The sequence below is a fragment of the Lissotriton helveticus genome, chromosome 5_1 (assembly GCF_964261635.1).
Source record: "Lissotriton helveticus chromosome 5_1, aLisHel1.1, whole genome shotgun sequence".
NCBI lineage: Eukaryota > Metazoa > Chordata > Amphibia > Caudata > Salamandridae > Lissotriton > Lissotriton helveticus.
Window position 1 is genome coordinate 1070639293 of NC_136065.1, and position 27978 is coordinate 1070667270.

The 27978-nt window shown below is 42.9% G+C and overlaps 1 protein-coding gene across 7 annotated transcripts in view; it reads right to left on the minus strand.

Moving 5' to 3' along the window:
- The window catches only part of BTRC (beta-transducin repeat containing E3 ubiquitin protein ligase), a 1125814-nt gene that overhangs the window by 812260 nt on the left and 285576 nt on the right, over positions 1-27978 (minus strand). For 5 of the 7 annotated variants that reach the window (XM_078643631.1, XM_078643626.1, XM_078643627.1 and 2 more), the window contains one exon: positions 24039-24146. In XM_078643631.1, coding sequence (XP_078499757.1) covers positions 24039-24146 — 108 coding nt within the window. Of the gene's footprint in view, positions 1-24038; positions 24164-27978 lie in introns of all 7 variants that reach the window. The other 2 variants (XM_078643630.1, XM_078643629.1) reach the window with 1 other exon arrangement.

Genomic DNA, 27978 nt, shown 5'->3' on the forward strand with positions numbered 1-27978 from the left:
AGTATACTTTGTCCGTTGTGATTGAATTTACCCATTGTAACCATTCTGGATCCAATGTTGTTGTTGGTAAATTACACGGTGTTGTTAATGCTTCAAATGCTGATTCAGCTGTTCTGACTGTGATATGTCTACCGTCAGCTATGTCTTTTTCTCTAGCTATTGCGGTTTGAACTGCTCGAACAATTTTTCCTTTGTTGCTGAATCTCTGTTCAGCTTTTGTGTACAAGTGTGATTTAAATGCAATTGGTACCTTTTCTCCCTCATTAGAGGTCAGGTATGTGAATCCGCATCTCCCTGGGATGATTCGGATCACAAGGTTGCGTGTATTATCACGGGTTTCTAATTTTGTTTTAATTAGCATGTCTGTTTGTAAGGATCTCAAAATTTCTGTGTGTGTTTGAGTCCAACTGGATCTTTTAAAGTCTGGTTTAATTAGATCGTAAAGGGGTTTGACCCTTTCTGCGTAATTTGCAATGTAAGTTCTTCCGAAATTTAGGAAGCCTAGAATTGACTGTAGGTTTTTTAGTGTTTTAGGAGCTTGGATTACGGCACATTTCTCTAGGAAATTGTCTGCCAGGCTTTTGCCTTCACTTGATAACTCATATCCTAAGAATAGGACTGTCAGATGGGCAATTCTGGATTTTTTGAAGTTGAATTTGTAACCCTCTGCAGCGAAACCAAGTATTATGGTGTTCACTCTTTTCAAGTGAGTTTCCAAGTCATCATCTGTTAAGTAAATGTCATCGACATAAGATAATGCTTCATCATCATATTGTTGTAGTAATTCTGTTACTCTCGCTGAGAATACCCCCGGGCTATTCTTGTACCCCTGGGCTAACCGACAGAATTGTTTTTGAGTGCCATTTACTGAGAAAGCTGTTAAATATCTGCTCTCTGGTGCTATGTTTTGACAAAAGAATCCATTGGAGATGTCCAAGGTTGTTTTGTATTTTTTGCGCACTATGTTATTCATTAGTGCAGCACTGTGTGAGTTTTGCACTGCAAAAGTTTTGCAACATGTGTTAAGGTGTCGGTAATCCAAAACTAGACGATATGAATTGTCTGGTTTGGAGACCGGAAACAAAGGGTTGTTCATTTGTGAGGTGCAAGTTTCAATCACCCCCTGGTATTCTAGCTGATCTAGTATTTCATTTACTTGTTTTTTAGCTTCTTGCTTAATTGGGTACTGCCTTTGTGCAGTTGGTTGTGATTTTAACTGGATTTTGTGAGGAGGAGAATCCTCATCCCATCCTACATGATTTTTATATAAAGCAGGTGCTAAGGCCACTGCCCACTTTCTAGCAAGTGTGTATTTTTTATGAATCGGGATTTGATCCGAGAAGGCAGGCATAATACTTCTTCGCCATGAGGGCACTCCCTGACAAACTCTGGTGGCCAGTCTTTTTCAGCTAGAAGTATGTCATAACCCTTTGAGAGGTTATCCCAAAATAGTCCCCTTATTTTCCTAGTCTTATCTCCCTCTATACGTAATGTTATCTCGTATATTTTGTGGGGCTTGCTAACTCTGGTATCTGCAGTTTCCACTTGAAGGTATTCATTCGTGTCCACTGTCTCCAGATGATCCATAAGGACTTTGCGAGCTATGCTCACCTCTGCTGCGCTGTCTAGCATTGTCTGAGCCCATTCTCCGTTTTTCAGTTGTGTCCTCAGTATTCTCGGCATTGTTAACTACCTTGATACTGGCTACCTTCTTTTTTGGAAATTGTGATTTCTTTTTCAGTTGAGCAGGTTCCTTGTCTTTGGACTTGGCGTGCTCTTCTGATCGTCCTCTTCTTTCCGATTTCTGCGAGGAATTCTAAAAAGATTGAGAGGGACGTGTATCAATGTCTTGATATCTATCAGGTTTTTTAATATTATCCCTATTTCTAAGGTTATATCTATTCCCAGAGGGTTCACTCCGAGGTGACCTTTGTCTCGGGTTTGGAGATTTCTCTCTTCGCCTAGGAGACCTTCCTCTGGACTGGAATTTCTTTTCTTTTGGATTGGATTGTTTGTTCCCATCCCAGTTCTTTTTTGGTGAATTATTATTATTATTAAAAAACATTTTTTCTGGACTTGTAGTCAGTTGCGGTTTTACTGGTATTCCACCTAGACTATCTCTGCCTAGTTCTTCATAGGATTTTCTATGATTCTGGCAATTTCAGCTGGTTGGTCTGCTATATCTGTCTCTTTTAACCTCTGGCAGATCGCCACGTTTGCTGCTTCACCCTTTATGTTGGCTAGTAATATAGCCGAGACCTGCTTGAAGTCTTTTAGTAATTTCATACCAAGAGTTAAAGCAGGTTCTGGACCGTATTCATCTTGAATTTGTTTTAGCACATCTGGTATTACCGAAATGGATGGAACACCGTGCGTTTTTGTGTAGATGGAAGCAAAGACTGTACCCCAAGTGTCACAGTCCTCAATGTGTGGTGCGATTCCCATTGGGAGACATATAGTCAGAATCCTGTGTTTTTCCAGCGGGGTGGTGTCAGGAAACACCACCTCTATTTGGGTAATTTTCTGTGCCAACCAGAATGGTATCTGTTCCCGTTTAGCTGGAACTTTACCTAGGCAGGATTGGATGTTCTGTGGTGTAATTTTATTTGTGTTCCCCTGGTGAGGGGTCAGCTGTGGAAGTTTAATCGCTGGCTGAATTGTTGAAGTCCGCATTACATACTGAACTAATTGTCTGTGAATTTTTAGTAGTTGTTTTAGCTGTATTAACAGCTCTGCTGCAGGCATTCTTTCGATGTCTGGATATGGTGTGTATCCGGCTAAGACCGGCCACGTTGCTCCTGGTCTTCCTAAAGGACCGAGCCTTGTAATGTGATTATTATGTTTTAGGGCGCCATCAAATAAGAGCAAATGCTCTTGGAATTTGAGTGGTACTTCCACCTCCTCGAAAGGAGTGTACTCATTAGGAGGTTCCTCTACTTTGTAATAGTGGAAGTACTTTGTTATAGTATTAGCTGCTGGAAAATGTATCCATGTATAGTATACCTCTGTCTGCCGATATTCGTGTGCCTCGATTACGAATATGACTGTGCCACCTCTAGGTGTCAGTCCATTTTCTATAAGTTTTAAGGTTATAGATCTCCTCTTTGCGACCGGAATGAGTATTATATCCGCGTCTGCTGCTTGCATGGTAGCATCAGCATCTGCTATTTCAGTAGCTAATCTAGTAACCTCTCGTTCTTCATCGCTGTCCATTTTGCTGATAGGATGGTATTATGTTTATTTGCAGATCAGGTTTCTTTATGGAAACAGAGATTAGATGCACAATATTCTGGAACTGTTTTATCCTTCAACGTTGACTAGACCAAGAACCATACATAGGAGTTCCCTCCTGCGAGGTTTTGGAGGATATAATAACCTTTCACCCACTCCAGACGTCTTTGGAGTATTTGGGAAAAGGGGTCTGAGTGAGAAAGCACGACTGAGTTACTCTAAATGTCTTACGTTAGTTTTATCGCCCTTTCCAAACGCGTTGGGCGCCATGTAGTGTAGCTCCTATTTTCCCAATAGGCTCTGCGCATTGGAATAGTACCTACAGCAGTAAAGGCCTAGACCAGACGTTAACTAGGTCTACTACTGTCGATACTAGACTTAATTTTTGGGTTTGCCAGCTAAGCTCAGAGTTCGCTAGAAACTTTCTCGAATGTTCAAGGAAGGATTAACTCCCCTGATTAGACAAGAAGGGATTTAGTTTCTGACAACCATAGAACATGACAACTTTGCTCTCCCCTAATCAAGAGTCAATCTCAAGAGTCGTGTGAGCACAAGGCAATTATTTTACTCAGTCAGTACGTGCATTCTTAGTCTCATCAGAATGTAGAGAAAAGGAAGAGACGGGCGTGTTCAATAAAAGATGTTATTTATTGATCAGTCTCTTTTCTCGTACAAGAGAAATGGATCGATATTATTGCAATACTTATAGTTAAGTAAAGTGCATACATTAAAAGCAATAGTATAAAATAATACTGTAAAAACATTGATATGGTTTCTGAGCCATATGATGTTTAAAATGATTAAAATATATTTACATACACATATACATTTGACTAAACGTACTCAACTGGTGTTTCTAAATACGCCTACCCCGTGTACCTGACCTAAGTCTAATGCGTGGGCGGGAATAGAAAGTTACAGTTTAAGTTAAGTTTGTTTTTGCCAAGTGAATAACTAAAGAATTCTCTAGGAGGGGTTATTCAGTTCTGTACCTGGAATTTAGGATGAATGAGGAATGGTATCTCTTTCTCTGCTCTCGATATTCCAGGCTGCCTGCGAGGGCTGCCCAGAAGCGCCGGTGCTGGGTCTCTCGGTTTGAGATAGCAGCGCGTCTCTCAGCGCGTCAGGAAGGTGGGGCTGTTGCCTGCGGGGTCTGCTTCTGCTCTCTGCTTCGGCAAGTATGGCTGCTCCGTCTTGTCACCACGCGTGTGTTTGCATAGGGCAAGGTCGGCAATATTTATACCTTAAAGGTGCCGGGATTGACGTAAGGATGGACATAGGTACGTCAATAAAGATGTCATACGACTTGCTCGTTAGCACATTCTTTACTAAAGTTCTCTGTGAAATCAAAACAATGGCCGCACGGATTATCCAGGTTGTCATAGGTTTGATTTGTTATGAGAACGTCGTATGCCTTATCAGGGGTTGGAGGAATGTCGCTTGTCTAATTAGATCTCAAGCGTTATGACCTAATCAGATAACACGTTCCTGTGCCGTAGTGTGACTGCGTCAGATAACGGTATCTGCATCATGGGGGATTTCTTGCCTCATGGGCTGACTGTTAGTTAACTAGCTAGGTAGGTTAACCAGAATATGGTCAGGAATAGGGGGATCGATTCAGAACCTATAGAAATACACGACAACCACTCCACATTAGACAGCAAGGAAGCAAAGTGAAAATGTATAGGTGTTTTTTTTAAATTGGTGATATTCCTATTGTCCTTGAATTTAAAGAAATGGCCGGTGGGTACAAAAAGACAAACATTGATTGTGATAGGATGGTTGCTATGGGGAGGATGTGGCGCTATGGCCAGGGCTTCCAACTTTAGGACTGTGGCACCAGGCTTGAGTCTCGGCGTTGGCCCAACATCATGTCATTCTTGACAAATCAGTCTCCCAGTGCTTAACAGGAAAAGAAAGTGACCTTGTGTAATGCCCCTACGGCTAATTTTCATTACCCTTAGTCCATCTTTCTCATCACAGTCATTACTAATGAGGTACACCAAAGCTGAAGTCGTCTGACTCAATCATAACAAAATATTTAAACAAATATCCACCACACAGAATCAAATATGTAGCACCCTATTTTAATAGTGCATAACAGAAAACCCAATGCAAACTTTAAATTAGTTAAAAATGTAAGACCCCTGTTCCCGGATTCAATTATAAGTCTGAAAGCATATTTGAATTATAATGCCTGACAAAACTCATTTCTGATGACCAAGTGACTGCTCTACAAATTTCCTGCACTGAAAATCCCTGAAATTCTGTAGAGGAAGCAGCCATGACTCTCGCAGATCTTCCCTGAACTGGAAAGAAACCAAAATTGCCTTGTCCTGCTAGCAAAATAGTGAACTTAATCCTCATGCTTAGCCATCAATGTTGCCTTCTTCCCCTTGAAAACTGTCCAAATGTCACAAAAAATGCTAAGTATTTCTGTAGTGTTGAGAACTGTCAATATAAATCAAAAGAACCCTTTTAACATCTAGAGTACTCAACAAAACGTCTTCATCCCTTAGAGGAAGAAGGAAATAAAGACACAAGAATTAAATCTTGGGATCTGTAAAAGACAGAATTAACTCTTGGGATAAAGGAAGGGTCAGGTTTTAGAATGACCTCATCCCCCATAATCCCAATAAAAGAAGGATTACGTCTCAAAACTCCTAATTCAGCAATCCGACAGGCTGAAGTGATAGCAACTGAGAACTTTAAAGGAGAGACAATTTAAATCAACTGTTGCTAAAGGTTCAAACAGGTGGCCCTGTAGAGCCCTCGCCCTGTAAGGAGATCCTATGCAGGAGCTAGAGAAGAAGGAAGTATAGACAATGAAAAGCTCTTACACAGTCTAAAAAACAAACATTCTATTTCCTCATTTGAGACAGAAAAGTTTCTGAAGCCCTTAATTGCAAAACCATGGAGACCTCGTGGTAGAAAGGGATAGATTAACATGAACCCCATCCAAAAGGAAATGCAAAACTGTGGAAAAAACACAAGCAGGAGCACCAAGGTTACTACAAGAAAACCGTGTGTCAGAAGATTTGTAGTACTTAGTACACGATTTCAGTGTAGAAGTTCTCACATCCTGAAGGAGAAAGACCTCTTGCTAAAAGATTGGACTTCTCAACCTCCAAATTAACAGGGTGAGTTTGAGAGGTAGGGACAGAGAAGAGGGATTTAGAGGAGGTGGCGACCGTAGAAGTATCCATGGTGAAAGAAGTGCCAGGGATTTCAGCAGAGGAAACCAAGACCTTCATGGCCAATATGGAACCACCAGCATTATATCTCACTTCTGCAGAAATATAAAGACAACCTTCTGTAATTGAGAGAGGGAAGGCATAGAGCAGTCATTTTGGCCATCTCATCATCAGAGCCTCCACTCCCAATGCTTTCTCCTCTAGAAACCTGGTGTACTTCAGTACAAGAGCATTGTTCTTTGTAGCAAAAAGATACAGAAAGGGAAACCCACATCGTTTGCAGATTTTCCTGAAAGTAATTCTGGAAAGGCTGACATCATGTGAGGAAGGAATCTCTGCCTCAGTAAGTCCACATGCATGTTGTTGACTCCCTTGATATCAACAGCAGATAGGTCTGCCAAGTTGTTTCTGCCCAAACACTCAACTGAATTACCACTAAGTTGAAGCTCTTCAATTGAGTACTCCATTTATGGTTTGTGTATGAGACAGCTACAGCACCGTTGGATTTCACCAGCACATTCTTTTGAAGCAAGAGAGCATGAAAGTATTCTAGAGTCTGAAACAGAGCCATCAACTCATTCAAATTTGAAGATCTCTGACTTTCCAGGAATGTCCGCTTGATTGACAATGACTTTCCAGGACTATTGCTCCCCATCCAAGATGACTGACATCAGTTGTGAGAACCAGCAGAAGGTCTTGATGCTTCTTCATACCCGTTTGTAAATTTTGAACGATCAACCACCAAGCAAGAGACTCTTTCACTTCTGATGTTAAGGGAATCAGCTGCTTCACAGGATGTAGTGTTGGTGATCATTGACTTCTAACATTCTAAATGAGAGGACACCAGATTATAACCTTTCCCTATGGACTTGTGCACTGTTGATGACTAGTGCTCCTGGTCTTCCAACCATATACTGGCAGGTGCCTCTGGAGCGGAAATAAGTATGAGAAATGCTGAATGAAGATGCATCATTCTCTTTTCTGGAAGAAACATAATCTCCAAATCTGTTCTGACGAGTGCTCTAATGAATACTAGATCTTGGGATTAAGAGAAATGGCATTTCCTGATGCTGAGAAGTCCCAGATGAGTAATAATCATATTTGTCTGTTCCCACATATGCCTGGTCTGATCCATTGTTGGGGCATGAAGCAACCAGTCTTCTAGGTAGGGGAAAGCTGGAATCACTTGTAGATGAAGATGAGCAACAACTGGAGCCATCATATTTGTGAATACCCTCAGTGGTGATCGTAGACCGAGGGGAGGAACCTTGAACTGCCAGTGCTGCTTGTTTACAGCAAACCTCAGAAACTTGTGATGGTTCTTGCCAATCGGAATATGGAGTTACGTGGCCATACAATCCAAGGTTATAAGAAAGTGGCTGGATGGAATAAATGGAATGATCCTCTGCAAGGTTTCCATCCTGAAAGTGATATTCCAAATAAATGAGTTGCGATTCTTCAAACTGATCCCAAGAAAAAGTCTCCTGAAGTCTTTGGAACCAGAAAGACAATGAGTATAATCCCAGATCTTCCTCCTTCTCTGGAAATGGAAGGATTGCTCACTTTATTTGAAGAAAGGTGATTCCATTTAGAAGAGCTTCCCTTTTGATTTGATCCTGGGGGAGTGGAGTAGGAATGGCCATCAGTTAATACCAGTCGGGAATTATATTCTATTTGGTAGCCCTTGATAACTACTGGAAGAACCCAACAATCCAGGATGATATTTTGCCATAGCCAGGAACGCTGACTCTTGGCTCAAAGCTTGTGCTTTGTATAGGATCAGAAAGAAGTGGACTTCCCTGGAAATCTGGAGGGTTGATCCCGAGTTTGTTGCCTCCTGGTTTACTCTGATTAACTTGATGAACTTATACCCCTTGTTGAATGACATCTGACATTGAAAAGAAGAGATACAATGAAACTTAGCTTCAAGCTCAGTGTCAAACAGTCCAGAACCTCCGTATGGCATTGTTGATGTAGTTGCTCTCTGAGCAGGGTTACAGGTCCACTTTTTGAAGAATGCATTTCTCCTAGCTGCAGTAGAAACACCTATTGCCAGTTCAGCATATCTAATCATAACAAACAAAAGGTCTGGAAGGAATTCTATCTGATGCTCCATGTCTTCCAAAAGAGATAGATACACTGATTCATTCTGAATAGCAGAGAAAAGAGTCTTAAAATCAGAAATCAAAGATTATGCAATATAGGCTTCATGATTCCTGCCCTCATAGCCACATGGAATCCCAAAAATACATTTAGTGCAGAATTGACCTTCTACTCTGCTGGATCCTTCAAAATGTTTGCTTCAGTCAACGAAGAACGGCCCACCAAACTAGTCATAACAGAGTTCACATGAACATAATCTGGTAATACTCAATCCATATCACCCAAAGGATAAAACTTGGTCATGAATCTTGGGAGAATAATCTTACCAACCCTATAGGACCATATCCAGAGAAAATTGGTAGCCCCAAATTAGGCAGTCTTTGACACAGTCTAAGCAGAGAGTCATCAGAGAATCTTGGCTTCTTACTAGGAGGAATTATCATGTTTTTCCTGATGTGGGCCAACAAATTCGCCCAAAAATCTTTAGAAATATCTTTGCCCATCAATAGTGGCCAGAAGCTTGCCCCCACCATGAGAATCCCCAGAGTGCATAGGACTCACCAGCTTCCTCATATTAGGTCTTTCTCTCCCTTCAGAGCAGAAAGGGGTTTAAAGCACAATCCTGTGGATTCTTTGGTCCTCCTCCTCCTCTCTCCCATCTCTGCAGCTCTTAGGAGAGGGAGATCGGGCTGGAAATCATGATGAGTTTAATAATGACAAAGGGGAGACATGCCTTCTCTTAGTAGAATGCTTCCCCATGACCACTCAGCAAGTAAATGTAAAAGCAGTGAAAAGAAACCAAAGACAAACACCATCCAACAAAAATAATGGTAGTACACTTATCTTTTTTCCTTATATAATGCCAAATGACATGAGCTGTGCAAAACACATCTGAAATGAAAGTATGTGTGGTCAAAACTGGGCTTACTTTGCATGGCCAATCCCAAACTGAATGCACATTCACAAAGAAAGACACGTTACCTCCTTCAGCTGCCTACAGCTTGAAAAAAGAAAGGTTTGCTGCAAGTCAACCCTGATAACCCTGACAACCCCGATAGTCAAAAGCGGTAGATCATTGGGCATCATAATGGCAAGCTCCATTAATCCGATGTTATACCATGGGGGTGACGCCCACTCCTAGGACCAGCAGGGAACACAATGTACCCTCTATACCAATCAAAACCAAGCAGAGACTGCCCGCATTTCTCATTCTGGCATTGATACAAAACAGGAGAAGTCATGAGTGACAGCCCCTTTTATGGCATCCAGGGTGGGCGGGTGGGGCTAGCATGTTATTGGATCCTCCTGTTGTGACGTGACAGGTACCTCATTAGTAATGACTATGACGGGGACACGTTTGTTGGAGTAATGTAACTGGTGCTTATGTAACACGGTTCTGATAACTTCGGGTCGAGTTTGCACTTTATAAAACTGCTAACAAGAAAGGCCACTATCATTAGGTGACCAGGCCAGCTAATCAGAAGCAGTAATGTGTGGCACCACAGATGTCAAGTATTTATGAACTTATGGTCTGGAGGGATATTTCTCTACCAAGGAGGCAAGACTTCCATTACAAAAAGTTAACTTACCTAAAAAAGCATTTCTGCTCAGTTCTGGAATAGCACGCCTATTTCAGGTCATTATAGATAGACATATAAACGAGGCTGCACCCAGACAGGTGGCAAAGATACAGAAAAGTTATGGATGTCTGTTATTCCAGCGTTCAAGAGGCTCAGTTGATTTTTTCACTGATGTGTTCATTTCATAGGAAGCTTAATGCTTTTGAAAATGTTATTCAATTTCATTAAAAGGATTAGGGCTTTCTATTCCCCACGATCTCTACCTGTCAGGCAATTAAGAGTGGGGAAGATCGTACCCATCAATAAGCTCTCTGGTGCTCGAGGTGTTGAAAAGTAAAAACTTTTGCTCTTTCCTTATAGTACACGGACCCAAGACAACTGATTTTAGTACATTATACTCATATGGGTTAATAAAATATTAGCAACTATGCAGATGACGATGAAGTCCTAGTGGTATCTGTTATTTCCAGACTCTAGCCATCCAGGTCAATGGCATCCTATTTTGTGTTCAGAAACTTAGGGCTGTCAAAGAAACTTTAAACAATAAATTTGCCATGTTGTCTACATGCAATTCGCTAGGTCGAGCTACTTGGTGCAAACGGAACTTTTATTTGTGCAATATATATATAGCAAAAGTAGGAAACATGTTACAATGACATTGTGTCAGAACTCTGAAATCACCCCTACCCAAGAGTTCACCATCCAAGTACTGACAGGAATACAATAGATTGTATTGGTTGTGTCGTTGCATTTATTTAGCATTCATGTCCTGGAGAAAGAGAAAAGGCGTATGAGCAGGTGGTAGCATGCTAGACGCTCGTGGGATGCTTGGTTGGATGAGGGTTGAATTGCTGTGGGATTTATGAGGGAAGAGCTGGGCGTCATATGTGTGATGACTGAAGTGGTACTCTTATCCTGACAATAGTCACTGCACCTAAGCATGTAGTGTATCAAAGAGAACACATGTACTTTACATTTGTTTAGCGGGTATGCTTGGAAGGGTGTGAGTTACGAGTGCCGCCTATGTCAAGAGTACTTTGCAGCCTTGCATGACAAGAATGCATGATGATCAAAATGCACCCCTCTGGGATGGTCTGATGGAGTGGAATCATGTACGGTGAGAAATAGATATATGTAGGGTATGGCCTAACACAGTTGAGGGGGGTAGGCTCTCCTTCTTGGGTGGGTTTGAGGGTCAGAGGAGGCACCCCTAAGAATGTCCTAGTCACAGGCAGCCATGGACATATTCTATACAGAGTCCACTCAGACGTGCGATGACAGAAAGCACACAGGAAAAACTGGCTACCCACAGTGAGGGTAAATAACATAACAAAACCAGCAAACTCGAGACATTTCAACTACTAAGAAACACTACCAACCTGACAAGAATCTTGAAAGCTAGAAGTGGCAAAAATGGTGTAGCGTTGTTGCCCTAAAAAAGACACATTCTCATTTATAAACCATTCGTATGTGATGAACTGGGGTAAAATTATGTTTTACTTGCAATCGAACCTCATAATTGGGTGGGTGCTTCCATCGCAGAAATGTAAAGTTTTTTGCATCCATAAGGCCAGGTATTTTTTAACATCACTTTTTCATTCACCCCTGGCCCTTTTCACTCACTACAACTACACCTCACATAGCACTTACAAAAACCAAGTGCTCCAGGGTAGTTGCCAGTCGTAGAACGCCCAGTCCTGCAGCGGGGCGGGAAGACCCCGATGATGAAGCATGACACCATGGTCCCTTTTGGTGTGTGAGGGATATTTTAACAAATACTGTGTATGCCTTACACCTTTATCTAGGACTGAAACACGTTGGCACTAGGGGCATAGGACCATAATACTCCCATTTGACTCTATCTAGTCACGTTTTTAATATTCCTGACAGATCCACTAATAAAGGGATACTGGTATCTGTTTGCGGATTTTTAATCTTTAAATCCCCCTGGCCATATCTCATCAAGAGCTCACTGGAATACGGTCAAGCCCACCCTAACTTACAGGGGTCAGGGTGACCCGATGATGAAGCGTGACACCACTAGGGTGTGTGAGGGTAATATAAACAAAAGGAACCGTTTCCTTTCCGACTCCCTAGTGGGTACCGATTCATGACTTCACATAGGATCTTCCCATACCTAGCCTACCAGGGTTAATCTTAGATACTCGTGGACCCTTTTCACATGCTTGTGGGGTACTTTTTGTGGTTTGGCGGTGAGTATGGTCAGCCTATTTTCAAAAAGGAAACCATCAGAACGCTGTCAATATTCACCCTATTCAATTCCTTGAGATGATAAGGAAAATATACACCAAGGTGTTACTAAACCACACCCAGGACTAGGCGGATAGTAATAACATAAGTGACACCAAGTCTGGATTCAGAGAAGGGTTCAGCATAACAGAACAGGCCATGAGGTTGTATCTTACCTAACTCAAATAGGCGCCTGTGACACTATTTAGGAATCTCTTCTGGTATGTATATTCGAGGCAAGGGGAGCCTGAGTGGATGATGAAGTCCTTGCAGTGCTTGCATTTTCAAATAAATGTCAGCTAGAATCAGGGGCGGGAGAGCTAGTGACTGCACTAAAAAAAATCCAATAAACACTGGGGTCAACAAGGGCTGTGTCTCAGCCCTTTATTGTTCTGCTTGTTTATCAACGAAATAGGAGCATATTTATCCAAAGTAAATTTAGACATTCAAAATAGGAGATGACAAGACTGCTATTCCTCTGTAAGCTGTCAACGCAGTGCTAAAGTCGCTTACAGAAATCTCCATGTACCACCTCCTTAGAGGCTTTTAGGCATACTGTCATAGCTAGGATCGGACTATTAATGTTGCCAAAACAAAATTCATGATGATTAAAAATCCCACACATCCTTTGAAATGCATCTTCTATTTCTGCGGTAATCTCATTGAGAGAGTTGACTGGTTTGATTATCTTGGTACCAGATTCACATGTTTTAATGGTTCAATCAACACCAGAAAACACCTGTTATCTAAAACTGAATGGAGGCGTCGTCTCAATGTTACAAAGGGACATGAGTTGCAGCATAATAAGTGCAGTTAATCACATTCATAGTAGGAAAGCAGTATCATCAGTGCTCTGCGAAGCTGAACACTGGGGCCTGAAAATAATTTCTTGGGACGCTTTCTGTGGCACCACTCAAAGTTTGAGCCTGAATAGTATTGTGGCCAAGATCTTGTGCCCTGTTTGATTATGGGACAGACTTTGCAGGACTCGTTGTGCAAAAGGCATTTCTGAAGTCACTGCAAGCAGATGCCGTTGCTTGGGCCACGTTGAGAGCATTCAGAAGACGATCAGTTTCAGTGAGTTCTGGATACATCCCTCGATAATTAATGAATCATTCGCCGAAACCGTCAAGGAAAGATATTTGCTCTTTAAACATGAATTGATTCCGCTTGTTGCCAGGGCTAGCTGTCTTCATCAGGGACGTTGCAAATAAATTATTGTCCGGCTTAGAATCCGAACTTCATGACCTTTGGCCCGAAACCTGCCGCCCAAGAGTAAATAAGTTCAGACTTGGGGTGCTTCCTGTGTGACCCCGTATCAATAAGTGGCAGCAAACAGGCCCGGACTGGCCGTTGCGGGCACCGGGCAATCCCCCGGTGCATGACTATAGAGACAGTTTCTACAATTGCGGGTTCGATGCTCCTGAAAATGACACAGTTTATGCACGCAATCTACCAGCGTTCAGGAACTGGCTGTGGCTTCTTTTAATGGTTCACAGTATTGTAAATTACAAGGCAGTGACACCACTTTGTGACAAAACGGCTTGTGAAAGGCGCCGCACGCACGTGAATAATTAGCGCGGCGGCCGTAATCAGAGCCTGACACTCTTAATTAGTTAACTGCGTGGTCCCGACTGCCGGAGCCGGGCCACGCCTCTTTATTTATACTCCGAGAATGACGTCACGCACCTGTGCTCACATGTCACTTCCAGGCGTGAGGAGACTGCACCGCTACCCCACCGGAGGACATTACATTCCTTCCAACCTTTATTAAACAATCAACAAAACATCAAACATGTAGATCCGTTACAAGTCACAGTCTGCTGCGAGTCCCTGGTCCATCACACCATGAACCCTGCTAGGCGGGAGGAGGGAGCCGGACTGCTCCTCAGGCCGTATCTGGAATGCTCCCCCGTGAGGATGGTAGAGATGGGGCAACTTCCTGCGAGACCCTGCCCTCTGGAGATTTCGTCGGGGAGCCTAGCAGTCCTCTGTCTGGAGTTTCGAGCAGCGACGGTGTGCCTCGGTCAGATCTGTCGGTGTGCCTCGGTCAGATCTGTCCGGATCTTCCATGGGGACCATCCTATGGCCACCATCCATCTCTTCCTCCACTGACTGTTGACTTGGCCTTGCTTCTATACTGTCCGATATTGACCGGTCAGGAGTTCCAGCATGGACCTTTTTGAAGAAAGATATTTTGCGTGTGAGTTCTTCGGTTCCTCTCTGGGCTGTTATCATTGTGCTGGTTCGACGGATCACTGTCCATGGGCGCCGTTCAAAGGGAAGACGGAAATGACTCCCTGGGTACCTGTCTTTGACATAGACCCTGTCCCTCACGTGAATGGTCGACGCTTTCGCTAGTCGGTCGACGCTGGCTTGGTCGTTGGTACTGGTCCTTTTGGCTAGGACCTTTGCGGTGTCAATCTGAGACGGGGTACAGTTTGGGCGATGAGGGATGGTGTCTTGCACCAATCGACCCATGCTTGTTGGTCCCGGGACTGTCTCGGTCGTGAGATGAGCTGTCGAATGGTATTCACTCAGGAAACTGTAGAGGGCTCTCTCTGGGGCGCTCCTTCAGCATGGGCCATGCGTATCACCTTTTTGAGAGTGCGCTTGAATCTCTCTACTTGTGCGTTTGCTTGGGGCCAGCGCAAGGTCACTTTCCGAAGTTGAATGCCCCAAGATTTGAGATGGTCGGCAAATTCTTGCCCATGGAAAGGTGGACCGTTATCTGTCTTCACCACCTCAAAGATCCCGTGGGTTGCAATGGTTTGTCTCCATTTTGGTGATCACATCCGTGGCGGTTTGACTTCCCACGATTTCAATCTTGGGGTACTTTGTGTAATCATCGATAGCCACGAGGGCGTAGCGCCCATCCGGAAGATGCCCAAAATCAACACTAACGCACTCCCACGGTCGTCGGGGGTGGTCTTCAGTGATAACTGGGTAAGGACGATCCGGTTGGCCTGGTACCATGAGCACGTTCGGACTGTCTGCTCAACCATCGTGTCCATCCCTGGGAACTACACTTTTGCTCTTAGCTGAGTCTTTGTCTTTACCATGCCTTGGTGCCCTGTGTGCACGAGGTCCACGGCTTGTTGAGCAAGGCTTGATGGGATCACCAGTCGCGGACCTCTGAGTAGGCAACCACTGCTGTCGACAGAAAGCTCGACCTTGATCCGCATGATTGATTCTAGGATGGTCTTCGCTTGGGGCGTCCGTCGGGTTATTTTGGACTGAATGGGGTGCCAGTCGTTCACCTGAACTGCTACAATGGCCAGTTGCCGGCATTTATCATTCCAGGTGGCCTCCACTATAGCTTCAAGGCTCTTCGGAAGTGGTCAGGACCTTTCCGCTATGAATCAGACGTATTCCTCAGTGTCCTCGGCATCCTCTTCTTCCGCTTTAGGTGTGGCCCTCGGATGTCTCGATAGGTAGTCCGCAGGGTTGGACGAGCCTGGTTTGTATTCCACTCGGTAATCATACCCCTGCAGTTGAAGGATCCATTTTTCAATCCTCGGGGGAGGCTTAGATGCCGACCCTTGAAACAGGGGGATGAGGGGCTTGTGGTTGGTGGAGACCGTGAATGGATGGCCATACACGTAGATCTGGAAATGCCGACAGGCCCAATGGATGGCGATTGCTTCTCTCTCTATCTGAGAGTAGCACTGTTCCGTGTCCGTCAGGGAGCGGCTCGCATATTCAATCGGGCCCATTCACCATTGCCTTGTAGCTGCGTGAGCACTGCCCCTAGTTCGTAGGGACTGGCGTCAATGGCGACATTGGTGGGCCGGGCTGGGTCGAAGTACGACCGCGTGGTGTCTGCCGAATTGGCTGCTTTGGTGTCCTTGAAAGCTTGTTCCTGGTCCGGGCCCCACTGCCATGTGGTGGTGGACTTAGTTACTTCCCTGAGGGGCTTTGAGAGGTTGGATAAATCAGATATGAAACGCCCACAGAAGTTTACCCTGCCTAGGAAACTCCATACTTCCAAGATGTTGGGGCTTCCTGGACGTCTCGCACCTTGGGGTCGGGGGCTACTCCTTTGTCGGAGAACGTATAGCCGAAGAAACTGATTTTGTTCTTCAAGAACTGGCACTTTTCTTTGTGCAGGGTAAGTCCAGACTCTTTGATCCTTTGGAGAACACTGCGAAGACGGTGGTGATCTTCCATTGATGATGCATATACCAACAGGTCGTCGCTTACGTTCAAAATTCCAGGGAGTCCGCTGAGGACTTCACGGATGGTGTTCTGGAACACCTCCGCGGCACTCGTGATCCCGAAATTGAGGCGCCGCTATCTCCTGAGGCCGACGTGTGTAGAGAAAGTAGTGATGTATCTAGAGACCGGGCGTACGGGCAGTTGGTGAGATCCGGAACATAGGTCCATTTTTGAAAACCAGACTGCGCCGTTCAGTTCCCCCAGGATGTAATCGATGTTAGGGGTTAGGTGGCATTCCCTTTTTACAGCTGCGTTTGGGAGGCGCATGTCGACACAGTTGCGGACCTGCCCTGGCTGTTTTGGCTTCCGTGCCACTACGATCGGGGATATCAACGGAGTGGGCCCACTGACCTTTTCTATTATCCCTTGCTCCTTCAGTTCTTCCAGCTCTTCTTCGATCTTCTTTTGCAGGTGGAACACAATGCGCATGTGCCTCAGCGCTAACGGTTGGACTGACGGGTCAATATGGAGAGAGACTTCTTTCCCTTTCAGGCATACAATGCCCTTGAAGACATCGTCAAATTCTTCCATGATGGTTTCTAGTTCCTCTTCTTGTACAGCCAGGGAAAATGAGATCAGTTTCAGCTCTTCTGCGGTCTGTCTGCTTACCAGTATTCCACTTTCTTCTTTGGTCACATACACTGTGGTGGGGATCTTGAGGTCCTGGTGCCAAAGCTCCATTTTAAAACATCCTAGGAGTGGGATGGGGGTCTTTGCGCAAAGGTGGGCGTGGGCACAATTGGTTGTATACATTGGCAGCCATCAGTTCGATCGAGGGCCCTGCGTCTATGGTGGCCCTTACGTCCTGGTGGTGAGTCTGCACCATGTAAGATGCGTTGGTCCACGGAAGCAATTCCGTGCCTAGGCATCCAGCTTGCTCCCACCATTCAAGCCACCACCGATAATAACTACTCCACCTTGCGCGCACGGATCAGAAAGGAGTTACTTCGATGGAAACACTGCACAATATCTTGGCAGGGTAGGATAGCGGCTCTCAAAATGACCGTACTTTCCCAAATGTTATACATTTTCCAGACGCTTCCCCTCCGACCGTCGCCAGGATGGATACAACAGATGCAGGCAGACCTCTCGCGTTTTATATGGCACAGCCGAAAGCCTCGTTTCTGCCACCAAGTCGCAATTCACACTCCGGGACAAGAGGGGGTGGGTGTCCCTGACCATCAGTCATATTTCCACGCTGCCCAGCTTAGGTACTTGGTAGAATGGCAGCGACTGGAATCAGACAAGCACTGGCTGTTCCAGGACCAAACAGTTGCTGGCAGAGCACTGCAAGGGATCCCCTTCCTCCACAAATCTCATCGACCAGCTAACTTGTATGCGTCGTACATCACAAACACAATCATGGACTCCTGGGACCGCACCAGCACTCACGCACAACTGACCACATTCCTAACGCCGCTTACGCCTTTGTTTGATAAGCCGGAGTTTCATCCAGGTATAGAGGCCTGCGCCTTTCAGGCTTGGCGTTCCTCCCCCTGCAGGTTGCTGGGACACCTCTTTGACTTGGAGGGTATTATGCCCTTTCCGCAGCTTACGGAACACTATGGCCTCCCCGAGACGGAGCGCCTGTCATACCTCCTGGTCCGACACTGTGCGCTTCACCCTCATGTTAGGTCACAAGCACAGCGACTGCTTTCCCTATATGAAAAGTGGCTGATTACCGGCACCTCTGACAAGAAGCTCATATCAGACATCTACCAGATGCTCCTCAGCCCCACCACACACACTTACAATTCTGGCCGCATCGGTTTTATGAGAGGGATCTCGGAAGAACCCTTAGCCATAAGGAGTGGGAGGGCATTTACCACAGGGCACGACACTCGGCATATCATATGGGCCTCACGGAGACTTTTACCAAGATAGTTACCTGCTGGTACTATACACCGGAGCGTATTCACCGCTTTGACCCTCGCCGCAGTGATTTATGCTGGAGGGGCTGTGGGGAAAAGGGCACGCTGGAACACATCCTCTGGAGTTGTACCCACATACAGTCATACTGGTCCCAGGTTTTGGATGACATAGATCTTCACCTAGACACTCATCTCCCCTGGTTTCCCTCCTACATAGTTTTAGGACTACCCAACCCACTAATGTATCCACTCAAGTCCCGCAGGGGACGCCTGATAGCGATTGCCATAGGAGCAGCTTTGCAGAACATCCTAATTCACTGGCGTACTGCTCAAATTCCCACACTGTCTGGCTGGCTCCAACGGTTATGGGTAGTGTTGGGAATGGAGAAATTGACGCTCACATTGGCAGGGAAGGGGTCGGAATTCCCCGAGCTGTGGAGACCCTTTCTGACACTACTAGTTTCCGAGTTCCGGGAGCTGAAGTGCCCCAGGTACCTCCGTCTACTGCATCTGCCAGACACACCTATCCCGAGTGATGACGCTACAAAGACTCGCAATAAGAGACGCTAAATCAAGGTGGCGCACCTTCCATCCTTTTTTACCCTGTAATTTTTGTTTCCTGGTGGACGAGGGGTGGGTGGGGGAGGGGAGGCGGGTGGAGGGCGGTTTGGGACTTCCTGTTTATATTTCGCTCTGTATGCTTTTGACCCGCTCCATGCTTATTGCCTTTGGTAACACCGTTCATTGCAACCTCATGGTCTCTTTTGCATTTGGACATGAGAGCTGAGGGTCTTGTTCCTTTTCTGTCTAAATTCAATAAAAAGATTTAAACCATAAAGTCACACGTCTTGGGACCAAGACTCCTCACTTGTAGATCGTAAGCTTTGCATATATCTGTAGAGGCCATGAGAGTGGTAGACCATCGAGTGCACAGAACATAGATGGCATTCGGTATGTTAGGATAATTAATGCATCAAAGAATGGAGGCTTCTTATACAGCTAATCCTATTCATTTAATTCCAAAACGTGAAGCACACGCCAAATCACTCGGATATATTTCTGTCTATCAAATAAATAAAGGAAAACCAGAGGTTAGGACATGGGCAGACAAGGAGGGCACCCAGGGAATTCATATGACCAAGAATCAGGTAAGGTATTTGGGGGGATTTGGTGCCACATAACTTGGATTTTTTACTTTTCAGGTAGGTCCTCTTGTAATAATGTACTTAGCCATTTTATATTGTGTGCCTGTATTTTCTGTAGATCACATAACTAGCTTGACTTTTTTATTTCATGTGTATAATTTATTAAGAAACTGCAAAAAGTTGTTTCTCAAGGCGACTAGAAGAAGTCACCATCATTTCATTATTCACAAAACTCCATATTATCTCTGCTCAACTTCTTTCTCCTTACTGGTTCCCAGTCAGTAAAGAACCTAAGGTTTTAATCCTCTCAAAAAGCCCAACGAAGAAAACTCCTTCTTATCCAGCGATATGCCTTTCTCATATTCTTTAGGCTTTCTTTCCAGATCCTCTCAACCTAGATTTCTGACATAACTGGCAGTTAATCATTTACAGTGATGTTGCACAACTTTAGTATGTCTGACTGAATTCTTTTAAATGCCTTAAAATGGTTAATTTCATAAGAAAAATCTGCAAACTTGACTTGCAACTTTGCAATCTTGGTTCTCCTACTGTATCTTTTCATGCCAAGAGACCACCACAGGTCGGCAAAAGCAATATAAAGTCAAAACCCAGCTCAACTTATCACCACAGAATTTCATCCAGCATTCATTTGTGGAGTTTATTAAGGGAGGGAACATCTACAGGTAATTATTAAAATCAGAATGTATTTGAACAATAATACTTAAATAATTAGTTATGTAGACTGCACAATTCTCAACTCTGAATCCGCTTGCACTGTCCTAAGTCCTGTTCTCACTTACGGAGTTCAGTAAAGAAATTATTTCTTTCAAAATCATAATTCATTTGATTAAAATACCTGAAATAATCCATACACAAAAATGAAAAGTTAGGGTACCACTAGATCAAATAGTGACGAGGTCTTCAAACCAAACAAATCACCAAATTAACATGTTAAATAGCAAAGGAACCATTAAGCTATTGTGGCAGCTGTTTCTGCTATTCGTGCTGTGGTCAAAATAGAGGTCAAATCTGTTGCCCCTAGTTTTCTGGCAGCTGGTGTTGATGATGTTCTACTGGTCACGATGGCAGCTGTGGTCATTGGTAGCTTCCTGCTACGGTCACTTCAGTGGCAGCATTAATGATTGCTTGTGACCAGTGTTGTTGTCCCTGGTGCGGTACAGATGCGTTTTCTGCTATGGTCAATGCTGACGTTCCTGATATGGTTGCTGCATTGGCCAGGCTGATGTAGTATCTAAAGTTGGTGTAGTGGTCCATACTGTGCAAGCATTTGGTGTTGCTGCAGGGGGCTTTGCTGTGGTGTACACAGTTGCCACTGCTGTTTTCCATGCCATGAGGAAGCTGGTATCTTTTTCGTGATGACAGGTGTGGGTGCTGCTGTAGTCTCTGTTGTGGTGGCAGCTGTGGTAGGTACTATAGTATGTGCTGTGGTTGCAGCTGCCGTGGAAACTATTGACACTGCTGTTGTACTTGCTGTACACACTGTTGTTGATGTTGTGGTGGCTAGGTGACAGTTATTGCTCCCGCTGACCCTGCTATTGTACAAGTTGTTGTTGCTGTCATTGTGGCAGCTCTGGTTAACACTGTGGTCCCTGTTGTGGTAACAGCAATGTTTACTGCTCTGGTCACTCATGTTGTGGCTTTTGTGGACCCTACTGTGTTCGCTGCTATCATTACACCTGTGACTGCTGTTGTGCATGCTGGGTTTGCAGCTGTTGTTACCGTGGTAGCTGCATTGTACCTGCTGATGTGGTTTCTGATGTTATGCCAGCTGCTGCTTTCCCCATCTTGGGATAACGCTTTTCTTTCTGATTTCCTGAAAGCTGTTACTACTGCTGTTTCCACCTGACATGGTGGTATTTGGGGGTCACTGATGTGAACCCTGCTGCAGTTTTTTTAATATAAAAATAATGCAGACCCCCATAGTGATTCTCAGGTAGGAAGCAGAACGTATTAACAAAGCAGGTGAAAAGGTGATAAAGGTTGCTGGAGGCAATGGTCTAAGAGTTGGAAAATCGCTAATTTATTCTACTTTATGTCTATCTAAGTTCAGTCTCTCTTTTGCATTATTAAGTCCTTCACATGGTAGTGCAAAATATAACTCAAGCAATTGGATCTTTGTGCAACATTTCCTATGAACTTGCCTTAGTTCCCTTGATGTGGAAACTAGCAATGGCTGTACTACTCCTTAAAAATCCTACAGAAGACCCCATATTCTCAGAGGCTGCAGACCTATGCCTCTCTCACCTTTTCCACTCAAAACAATAGAGAACTATAAAGAGAACACTCAATATACAAATCGTGCCCTTGATCGAGGCTCATTCCTTTCTTGATCATGCTCAAGCAGGTATCTGCAGCGTGCAAGGGACAAACATTGAAAGTGGAGGAGCTGATGATCTCCATATAATATTTGACCATGGAGGAGGACCAGCATTGAATCTAATGGGCCTAAGGGCTGCATTTGACATGGTTTGTCACACAACCCTTATCAGACAGTTTAAGCACCCAAGGCTCTGAACTGGCTTGGAACACCTCACATCTCACTGAAATGTATCATGAAGTCCGCCTATCACCTTAGCAGTCTTTCTCTAAACCCCTACTTTGCAGTGTTACCCAAAGTACCCCTTTGAGTCCTACTACATTTAGTCTCTATCTCGCTTAGGCAATTCTTTGGGTTGAGATGTAGGATGAGACCCAAAATACTGACTCTTTTAATGACGAGTTAGACCCAGTGTAAGACTGTTTTAATCTTTGTATGAAGGTGGTATGCTCCAGAATAAAATCAAAGTATTTAAATATAAACAGTGTCAAAACAGGAACCTGATCATTGGTTGCCCCTTAAGCTTCCAGTTGACTCTGCAGTGGGATGTTGAACTTCACTCTATCCCTGTTCCAGTTGAAGCTGCAAAAAATCTTAGACTTATATCTGACCACCTCCTATCCAATACATTGTATCGTCTCATACTATTGCCCTTCATCTGCATGCTGTGTAAAGTCATTAAAGCCTTTGATGGCTGTACAATCCATCATTATTTCCTGCTTGATTTATGGCACTTCCCTATTCTTAAATCTGACTGCATACAGCATCCAATGCGTCCAAGTTACCCAGAATGTTTCTGTCAGGCTCATTCTGAGGTTAACTTCCTGTTCTTCTGTCAGCGGTAATCTGGTTGCTCTTCAATAGCTGCTTGTTTCCAAGCAATCAATTTTCAAGCCACTTTGAAATTCTGTCACCATGTCTTGCATCAACATGACTCTCCATTGCTTCAACTTAGATTTTCTCTATACATTCCCACCAACACTTATTATTGCAGCTACTATCAACTACCTAGGCCTACAATCAGTCAAAAAAGCAGTGGAACATCATTACTCTTCAGAATCATAGTGAGCCTGCTCATGCAACTTTTTGTAAAAATTTGGAAACATGGCTCTCTACTAATTATCTTTGTAGTGTCTCTGCGATTCTTGTTAACACCACGATACCTCTGTTGTTGTAATAGTGTGCTCTAGTAGTCATTTTTATTCATTCAATGTACAAAAAAGGAAATGATTGGAAGAATGATATCTGAATTGTATTCTTCAATGGGTATTTTCTTATAAAGAATAACATGAGTTGTTTGACATTCATTCGAAAAATGGTGACAGAAAGGGGCCAATATATATAGCAGTGTGCGTGGAGCAGTGATCGTTGTTTAGGTGGGTGATATAATAAATAAATCAGAATACAGTTACAAACCCAGCATTACTGGTAAAAACTTTGTTACGTAGTCAAGTAATCTTACAGTGTTAATTTACACCCCTTAAGTAATTTATCAGATGGGACCATCATCAGAAAAAGGTGTGAATATGTGCTCATCATTCCAAGGATACAATGTCACTGTATTACAAATGACTAAATCCATTTGCAAATGTAGACAGGTCAGCAGTTAGTTAATTACGATAGGCAGTCCAGAAAAAGAATGTAACCAGGATTGTGGCGGAGTGAATTAGGATTTAAGAAGCATTGCTTTGCCTAGATAATGTATATCACATTACACTGATAGATTCCTCCCATGTTCTTTCCTCTTTATATCGTTGGGCTACACTGCAATTTGTTTTATTTTATAATTGATTTAAAAACTGATAGTGTAATGATTAGTTTCACATTTGAAACACCAATTAAAATTGATGAATTACAACAAACAACTTAAGTGGTGTGCTAAACTTACATCACAAATAAGAGTGAGTTTAATTTATGTATATTCAGAAAGATATCACATTTATATCAGCAGATGTAGTTATTTTGAGATGGCCCATGGCCAAAACTTCAATTAGATTCAGTATCCCAGTCGGCAGACCCTTCAGAGTTCCTCTAAAATACAAACCTAGGCAGTTTTCGTAATACCACTAAAACATAAAGTAAATGGACAAAAGCAAGCAAGAAAGTACCTGAAAAACGTTGAGCGTGTCAGTCCCAGGATTATACAGGCATCTTAGTGAAGGCATGCTGTCTGCTAGGCTAGAGCAACCTAGCCATAAAGACCTGGGCATAGAGCACTGTAGAGAGAAAAAGACTATGAGACGGTAAAGCATGACAAAAAAAAAATCAATGCTAGTACTACCTAACATCCTTACAGCATGTACTAAAGCTTGATTGTAGAATATTTTAATCAGTTGAAATTACAGATTCAAATGGCTGTCATTATGAAGGCCGGAGAGCTTAGAAAAACACCAGAAAAAAATAAATACAGATCACCACCGTGGTTTAACTGTGGCTAGGTTTGGTGAAAAGTACCATAGGTGTAGAACTTCCCTCTTATAAAACTCGCACACAAAAAAACCAAAGCATATGACAGTGTACTTGTGGAATTATTTTGCCTGAGTAGGTAACGATCATTTAAGTGGGCAGTGGAGATTTAAAGTTTCATTCACAGGGGAGGAATCCTATTCAGATCCTAAGTATACCAGATTACAAAAAGATAGAAAATCGTGAAAAATACTTTCACATGCGTATGTTAAGGTAGCAGAGCAAATGTAATGCACACTGGGGTCTGCCTCAACTTTTCACCCCATCTATCAATTAAATATTTGAAGATGGAGTGAGAGTGCGCCTTCTGATTGGACAGTGGTCTGTTAGAAACCAATGGCCGCATGTGAAAATACAGTTTATATAGTATGTATGCACTGCTCTGAGGCAGTATCTGAGCAGAAAGGGATTACATAAATTAATATGGGCCAACCTGACTATTTCCCTGACTTTCCGGACCTTCCCGTCATTTAATACACAGAATCATCAGCAGGAACTTTCTCCATAGGTGGGTGGTGCTCTTGGTTTTAGTGTCTGCTTGTGCCCACACACACACATTACCCAATGTTAGACCAGTTAAAGGCTTGCCTAATCTTGGATGATATCTTTCATCCTGGCAATATAATCCAGATTCGCCATTAGGTAACTGTGGTGATAGAGTGTTGGACTTCTTTGAGTGTGCCCCCATTTAACTGAGCCCTCACTCCATCAGAATTAATGAAAGCAGAAACTATCACTAGGCAGGGAATGTCTGCTGACAGAATCCTTAACCCATTACCTTTCTAGTTTAAGTAATTAGCTGGATGTTCCCATTGGTAGTAGACGGACCAGACACCGCAAGTGAGCTGGACAGGAAGAGTTAGACTTTGCTGATGCTAACGGTGTGTGTTTTCATATGCTCCAGTGGTTCTTTGTTTGTGTATCCTACCAGGATTAAGCATTTTTTAAGCTTATTCTGCAGCATTTTGTTATGTGTTTACGCTTACTCTGTGTCATTTTTTATTAGCGATCGTCTGCCTCCTAGGCTGTATTTTATTTCCTGGGGACATTTTATTCTCTTCTCTAATGAGGTTTCATCTGGAATGCCATAGGTGACTGTAACTAGTTCTCTAACTCTTTAGCGGTCCAGGAAGGTATGCCATAGTTCTGAGGCCTTCTTACTTCATCCTTTTGACATTGCCCTTACAGGAAGTCAGATGACTATCGTTTGAAGGCAAAATTTGGTTCAATGAACATTTAGGTTTGGGAATTCTGGTACCCTAAAATTTTGCCACTTGTTAGCACTGTTGTTGATCTCTGTCTGGAGTACACTGTGGTCCCCATATCTGGCTTACTCGTACATTAAATAAATGCTTCTTCGAGAGTCATGAGTGTTGTAGGATTAATTTCGTACTTCGGAAGCATTTACTCTTACAAACAGGACTGTGGCTTGGAACAGGGATCAAGTGATAAGATTCTGATTATTGATAGTTCGTCCATTACTTATTACAGACCTGGGTACCCAGTCGCCATATGTTGCCAGTTTCTTTATCCAGTGTAGTACTCCTTGGGTATTGCAAACTGACTTATGAGGGGAAAAATGGACTAGGCATTCCAGTTTAATTTAAAGGGCTGAGGCATCCGACTGTCCCTGTCATGGATAAATAAAAAATAAAGCGGCCTCAAAATCTAAAGACTGGGACAAAGAATAGTAGGACTCAGAATAAAAAAATATGGTAAGAATGCCAATGGCTGTGAGTTAATACCTTGAGGGTCAATTTATCTAATTATAAGTGTAATAGCCCTAGCCTTAAACCAAATTAAATGCAACTTAATATCATTAATTATATATATTATATATAATTACAAACCTTAATGTAATCTTTATGCCAACTCTAACAATGTCCCTAAATGTACAATAAATGTAATTATTTATCATTAATCAAAGGCTCTCCATAAAGTAAAATTAAATTACATTTATTTATTTCATTATCCTCAGCCTACCCTTAAAACTACCCAAACTATATTCCGGATTTGTGTTTTTTTTAATCAATTCAGTGAATAATTAATCTTAACCTACATCTAATGCCAAACCTAATTTATCTGTCAATTTTAAGTTAAATACATTTTTTGTCATTTAAATTAAATTCATTGACTTTAGCAATCAATTCATTTAAATTAAAAACATATTAAACGAATGAACTGAAATAGATAGCCCTGGCCCTTTTTTAATAATGTTATTAAATAAATCGTATCTCTAAATGATATGATTGTATCTGGAAATTACAGTTCTTAACTTTAACAATATAGTGACCTTCTCTGTAGTGGCAATATCAGTGGGGGTCACAATTGTGCAATGCCATCTAAGTTGTGACATTTCAATGAACTGTTGTGGCGGTGAACCATACAACGACTATGCTACAGGACCTGCTTCAGCTGCCTAGACAGTCTTACATTCAGATTCATCCGATTATCTCAGACACATTGCGATTACTTAAACCATTATGTGGCTTTAGCAGTCAGCATATTTTGGCACAGTTCCATAAGAATCTGGAGACTATCTTGTCTACAGAGTCAAAAATACAACAGGAATCTTAGTGGGATCATATGGTGTATTTAGTTTTGTGTAGTTTGGTTAGTTTGATGGACTCTAACTGACCCGATCTGGTCAGAATTTAGGAAGCCTCTTCTCTGTTAAATCTTTATTTTCTGTATGGTGAGGTCCACATATAATTGGATAGGGACTTCCAAATTATTTTTGAACTGGAGGCAAAGGTACTTGATAGGTCCCAATTGCAGTATCAGCCAATAAACTCTTATTATGATGAACTTACCATATAGCATATTAGGGGTATACACTCTGACTTTGTCCAATGGAGGAGTCCATGTCCTGAGACTGCTGAATATTCAATGATGACTTTTAATATTATGAGTGCAGATTCCTTAATCTTAAAGGCAAATAGGATATCACTGCCTGAAAATTAACTATATTTTGTGCACTCTACCCAGCTTTAATCCACTTAAAGTACCTTTTCTTTTTAAAGACACAAAGCAGGAGCCTTAGTGACAAATTTAAAAATAAAGAAGGCACGCATCCCAGTCCTGCTCTTTGTTTTTGTAAACAATTAATCTGAAAAATATTCAAATGATCCAGATAGCTGTTTTTTATTTTTTTTATTTTTTAAAGCACCATAATGTTTGTAGTAAAACTCTGTCATGGTTCTCGTTCATCGGTGACCATTCAGCATCTACTGCAACAGTCGCCCATGCTTGATTTATTAGGTGGCCCACAGGTCTACTGTTATCAATGGATATTCTAGTTTTACAGAATTCCTTTTTGAGATGGGCTATTAAAATTCCAGTTACTTTTTAAACTATATGCTAGGAGCATGAGTATATATCTTAGGGCCTACATTCGAAAGTTAAATTGATCTACATAAGGGTGGTTGAAGGGAGTCTTTATGTTCTTCAGCAATTAAAACTAGAGCCCACTAGACTTAGTCTACCAGTGTCTTCTTTGGCATTGCTCGACACAGTAGCAGCCGTTCTTGGGATGCTGAGGGGTTCAGCACTGCAGATCTCCTTGACAGATGCTCTTCTTTG